At 47.9% G+C, this 5,933-nt stretch overlaps 2 protein-coding genes across 3 annotated transcripts in view; one reads left to right on the forward strand and one right to left on the reverse strand.

Moving 5' to 3' along the window:
- LOC112494319 overlaps positions 1-3,409 on the forward strand; it is a 5,380-nt gene extending 1,971 nt beyond the window's left edge. Inside the window, exons 2-3 of the mRNA XM_025084842.1 lie at positions 2,677-2,811; positions 3,022-3,409. Of these exons, the coding sequence (XP_024940610.1) occupies positions 2,721-2,811; positions 3,022-3,248 (318 nt within the window). The 5' untranslated portion in view covers positions 2,677-2,720 and the 3' untranslated portion in view covers positions 3,249-3,409. The remainder of the gene's footprint in view (positions 1-2,676; positions 2,812-3,021) is intronic.
- Positions 1-5,933, reverse strand: part of LOC107267519 (nucleolysin TIAR) — a 301,978-nt gene that overhangs the window by 101,915 nt on the left and 194,130 nt on the right. The gene's annotated exons all lie outside the window — the stretch shown is intronic.

The following is a 5,933-nucleotide window of genomic DNA, read 5'->3' on the forward strand; positions in this document are numbered from 1 at the left end:
ACAGTCAGGCAATCCAACCGCTGTGCAGGAAACTGAAACGTGGCCAAATCGAAATTAACTCGCGCGGAACAAAGCCGCGAGTGAAATATTAATTATCTGAAAATTAGTTGGATGTGGGTCATAGCAGGTTGAGTTATGTGGATTCGGTTGTACGCGTGTTACGTTAGTAGGTAAAGGCATCGCGCGGACGGGGTGCGATTAGTTTCTCGGTGCTCGTTAAGCGAACGACGTTGTCCCGTACTAACAGCACCATCTGCCCGGATCTATTTCTTTATCGAGTTTCACTGGGCGTCGCGACGCTTCATGCGACGCTTCACGCGACGCATTTGCAATCGGGTACTGCAGCGAGCATCCACTGTCGTGTCTATACTGCTGAACGTGCGACTGTTGGTTCTCACTGATTCGTGGACCGAAGTTGGTAGCACTGGCAACGTTTTCAAATTATCTCTATACTTTAATTCTATTGTGAATTATCTCGTGGCAGTTTTAACGCTGTATATGTATGCTGCCTTACGGGTCAGTAATTACGCTGGGAAATTTTGACGAAATATTACCACATCCTCCGCGTGTGTTATAAGGTTGGCTACCGCGTCAACGTAGTGCCTTTTTTGGTTAATATCTGCTCCTAGGATGAACCAATATTATCAATGACCTCGGACCTGGTTCAACGAGAGCTCATTGTACCGGATATCACGGATTTTGGAAAAATTGAACAAAATTGAGAGCGTCGGCGATTATCGCATCCATTTCCTCGTCTCGTCCCGTCGCGCCTGACTTTGCGAAAATGCATCGCACGAAAATGGCAACAGACACGAATTCCAGTTTACGAAGCTAATCGACACATTGACAGAGAGGAACAATTATTCCGAAGACCGGACGCAGCTTTTGCGAAATTGACATTAAAAACAACTGACGGATCGTGAATTTATTTTTGAAAATCGCGATAACGCGAAAGTAGCAAATTGGAAATGCGAGCTTGAAAGGCAGTTTGCGGGAGGCGTCGGCGCGCACTGAAGTGTCTTATGATACGTACAGCTTGTTTAAGGGTGGCCTAGCGTATCCAAAGGGTGGATCGCGTTGGCAAAAGGGGTTAGGTGCACAAGTGGGGTTAGCTATTGTCTACTTAGAACATAGCACTGGGAGCCGACCCGTTATAGGCCAGACAATCACCGCAACTACTAATGGAAATGACACACACCTGAGTTGCGCTAACTAACATTTAGTGTTCGAACATGCCGAACAGTTCCTGTTTGTTTGATTGTTTGCCAAAACCCTGCAAATATTGGTCGATCCATTTACTATGCGCGGTGCACGCGGCCCCAAACGTATTACAGTGCATACCCAGTGGCTTTCCCGTAGCTGGGCTTAAAAATATTTGAGTTTCATTATTGCATTGTTCCCGAGCTTAAATGGGCTTCGGACATTGGTCGCAACTCGATCCGAGTGGAGCCGCCATTCGATTCGGAAAGCTATCGGATGAACGAGAACCCTGTTTAATTTCTTGAAGAATTAGTCTGATTCGCGTTGGGTCGCGCAGGGTCGCGCAGGGTCGCGCCGGGAGTCAGAAGCAGTGGAGCCCTTGCGGCTCTTCAGGACTCCGGAGTATCCTCTTGGCAAGAAAAAGCGAAAGGTAAGGGACCGCGAAGACGTCAGCCCGTAGGATTTATCAAAGGTTGCTGGAAGGGTCGGCGGCGGGTCGTGAAGGTTGGCCCCGAGGGTAGGACCGAGGGTTGCCAGAGGGAGGCCAGATTCGTGGGAAAAGGAATGCTACGAGGAAAGAAGAAGAAGAAGGCGAAGTCAAGGTAGCGTTTAGAATAATCAGAAGAAACGAGACAGGCTGGAGTCATCCCTTAAAAAAATCTGCCACGAATATGTGCGAGCTTTACCCCCGTACGGGCGACGTAATAAAGGGGGGCAAAAACGTTGTAAGTCAAATTACGCCAACGAGGATTTATGAAACTGAACTCTGGCCGCTGCTTCTGCCTCTACACCGGTATGTCCAATGGTACTACTACAGCTGCTACGACTTTTGCGGCTCCTGGTCCTGATATCGAATGCAACCGCCTGCGGTGGCTCGATGGGACTTTTGGTGCGAAGCTTCTCCCTCGTCTTCGCTCAAGTTAATTTTCATTCTACGTGCCATAATATTTAATATCCTCGAGAACGTGCGCATTTTCCATTTTGATTCCGCCAGGTAACAGCCAGCTTCATTTTGGATGCGTCGCGCTTGGATCCCCACGCAGCGATGTGTACCAAATCTTTCAATTTTCCTAACGGTCTTTCTAATAATACACGAAAACAGGGACAACCTAGGTCAATTTAATATTTGCTAAAGATGAGAAGTGCGGATGAGCGGGACGCAGCCGCTCAGGAGGATGGGCTTTGGCGTTGCTTTTGAACAAATTTGTCAATTAGGCTAATCCCTCGTTTACACAAGGGCTGAAACTGGGCGAAACCTCGGCGAATCCCACTTCGAAGACAATAATTTATTAGGATCCAGGGTCCGTAGCCAATTTTTCCTAATACCGGCGACCCCCTTCCTCCAATAGGTATTACTCAAGCGCACATTATAATCTGTCTCTTGCCCGCGTCGACGCTCCATTTTCTACCCAATTCCACTCTTTTCCACTTTCGTCCTCGTTTCAGCGACCCTGTCGTCATTTTCTTATATTTCAGTTTGGCCTTGGTGGGAAGAGCACAGGACTGAACGGAGCCCACGAATGGACATAGAACAAAGGCAGCAGCCACCACGAGGAGGGTTCGTTCGAGCTCACACGTACGGTTTTACGAGGGATTCGACAGTTTCCCAAGGTTAGTCCGGACCAATTGGCTTCTTACTCTTCTCAATTAGACATAAACTTTTCTTATCTACCGTTTATCCGATTTTCCCATTTTCACCGAAATCAACGACTTTCCCGATTTCTGGTGATCACCGTTGATACCAATCTAGAAAGCTGCCGTCATGGCTCCTGGCTACCTATTGCTTCTATTCTCGCAGCTATTAATTCCCTGCTTTTTTAGGAGGACTCCAGACACGATTCGTGAACGCGAGATGCATTCTGGCTGAGAAACGAGATGGGAATCCGATAGAAGCCGAATGTGAACTACCGGAACGTTACCGGGTTTCGCCTATTTCCTTTCCCATCCTCAACTATTCCCAACTACCTCCAGCAGCCACCTTGGAAACGATCTCCAGCTCTTATCCGTCCGAGTCCGGTGAGATTCGACTTTATTCGAGAAATCTTTAAGTGTTGTGACTCACTAGTTCCTGGAACGATGTCCAATAAATTTCGGTAATCAAGGCGTCGCCGCAATGACAATTCCTCTGGCATTTGTCATTTTTCCTTACCATCCTTATCTTCCTTAATTCGTTGAGCCATCAGTCTCCAGGTGTAACGGAGAAAAGCACCATTTGCTTCCCGAACTCAAGAATCAATGGTTATAGCGCTAGGACATTTTTAGAATGCCTCCTGGGCCATTCGACGAATCGAATTCAGTTATTCCTCAAACGTCTCCGCGCGAATTGGGTAGTCCTGGAATATTGGAGGAATCGAGTGACGGTGAAAGGATGCCGGTTGAAGCGGTAGTGGAGTGTAAGTGCGAGGATGCAGAATCCTTAGAGAGAGAGAGAGAGAGAGATATGGGGATATTAAAGGTCGAGTTGAAACACTCGGTAGAATATGTGACTTGGAGGCTTCTTCACTCATTCTGTATTCTACGGGGCGCCTTAGCCTCCCTATCTATTACCCCCAACTTTCTTCAATCTAGCCGTTTTGCTCTCGTTTTACCGATTTATGGATCCACGCCGGCTTACTCTAGGTTAGCCTTGTTTGAATTACCCACTGAGGTGGTTGGCTTCCTACCCAAGTTTCCAGCCACAGAGCGTCACCCTGTGCCACATCGTCCTTTCACCCCCTAAGCCATTTCCGAACACCAGCCCAACGCCAACACGAGTTTCCCACTTCTTGAACTTCGCTTTTTTCCCTATTCATCCTCCCCTTCTAAACTGTACCCAACCATCATCATCATCATCATTATCATCTTGATCCTCCCTATAAATCCTTCAGCTGTTTCCCCCGTTGCATGCACTACTCACCCTTTGAACTGGAACGAAAAAGTAAGAACCTGCAGGGGGATGCATCCTCCTTCTGAACCGAGCTCAGTCAGTGCTGACCCGTTAGGTCGTCCAGACGAACCCGTAAAAACTCCAGTCAGACGGATAAAGAGCCTTTTTCTGAGCTGATCTTAGCTTTCACATCTTCCTATTTTCCTGCTTCATCTCCTTCGACGCCCTTCGACCTGACCTCCGCGTGGCCGCGCGTGTCTCTCGGTACTATTTAGCCGGTAATCAGATTCCGGAGAGTATGGGCTATTAAGTTTGGCCCTGATGCCCCTGATTGAGGATTGATAGGGGAGTCCGTTTTTGCTGGGCGCCGACTGCGCGATCAATTTTCATTCTTGGATCCTTACCAAGCGCCAGTTGCACGTGAGAGAGGTGAGAGTCAGAAAAGGACGAACGAGAACAAGAAGAAAGTGTAGCAGAGTGACGGCAGCGCAAAAGATATAGAGTGAGAGAAGATTGCGAGCTCAGCAGTGAATTCTCTCTAATTGCGATTATTCGATGGAAGTATAAAGCGTCGCGGAAGAGGCGTCTCCATTATGGCAATGTCGCGGAACGACTCGATTGCGAATGCCAGAAAGACATACGAGAATCTACTTCGCCGCGAGCGAGCCAATCTCCGGGAGAGGTAGTCGCTAGTCGCTACCACCTTTCTCCTGCTTCAACTGCTTCTTATTTTTATCCCTTCTTCTCCTCTTATTCGCCGCTACCAATATCCAACGGAGCCATCCGAGCTATTCCTTTATTTGGACTTTTGACCATTTTTCGCAATTCGAACATACCACATTCCCTCCTCGGGACTCATTAGCATTCCCATCAATGATAGGACCTATAGAAAAGAGCCAGAAGCCAGCCAGAAGCCAGACGCATCAGAATGAATTTTAAGAGTCCAGACGTAGGTGGATCCACCTCGAGGAGAAACAACCTGCTGATTCGTACCGGAACGAGGCAGAGCGAGAGAGAGAGAGAGAGAGAATGCTATACGTACGCTGCGCGAGAAAAAGGAGAGAAAACAGAAGTAGAATCCAAATAGTAAATTCACCTAGGTAAATTTCGTTGAAACTCGAATAAAAGTAATTAAAGGCATTCGTGTCGTCCTGTAATTAGCTTGTGTGTGCACTTTCCAACACGCTACGTACCACGGCGACTAATGCGATCCTTGTGACAATGTCGTCCAATTTCATGGCGCAGTATCCTCCCCTTTATTTCACGGAACACGGAAGGAACGTTTAGCTTCCTAGGGACAAGAAAATCCGACGTTCGAATCAAAGTTTCGCTCGTGAGATTGGCCGCGGCGTCGCGACGCTCCTACAGCCGGGTTGTACCGTCGCGCACGTAGACATTCGCGTAGCTGCATATCCCGCGAGGGTGGGGGAGGACGCGCTGAGGTTCGCGTAATTTATGAAGGCTTAACAAGTTCGCAAGCGAGCGTCTTAGGCGAATATGATGCATGGCGTGCCTCTCCATTGTTTCAGATCGGTTTATAAATCACGATTAGTTTATAAATAGGCGTCTAATAAAGTTAGAGCCGCCGTGCTGGAATGCCGCGCCGTTGTAGGATGTATGCCCCCGTGTGTAATTATTTGTTTCGACCTTTAAAGGTTAAAAGAATAGAAACTTTCAAAGGAGAGAGAAACGCTCGTCGACCCAGTCCTCCTCTCTTGGCTTGATAGCGACTAATGGACCATCTAGCCTCTTATAGGGACGGAGGGAGATTAGGCAGAAGGGACGAAGACAAAAAAAATTACAAATTCCCCAATGATCTGATATCGTTAATTTGCTAGAGAGTCGATTTGGCTGGGCGAGGGGGTGC

The sequence above is a fragment of the Cephus cinctus genome, unplaced genomic scaffold (assembly GCF_000341935.2).
Source record: "Cephus cinctus unplaced genomic scaffold, Ccin1 Ccin1_scaffold0407, whole genome shotgun sequence".
Taxonomy (NCBI): domain Eukaryota; kingdom Metazoa; phylum Arthropoda; class Insecta; order Hymenoptera; family Cephidae; genus Cephus; species Cephus cinctus.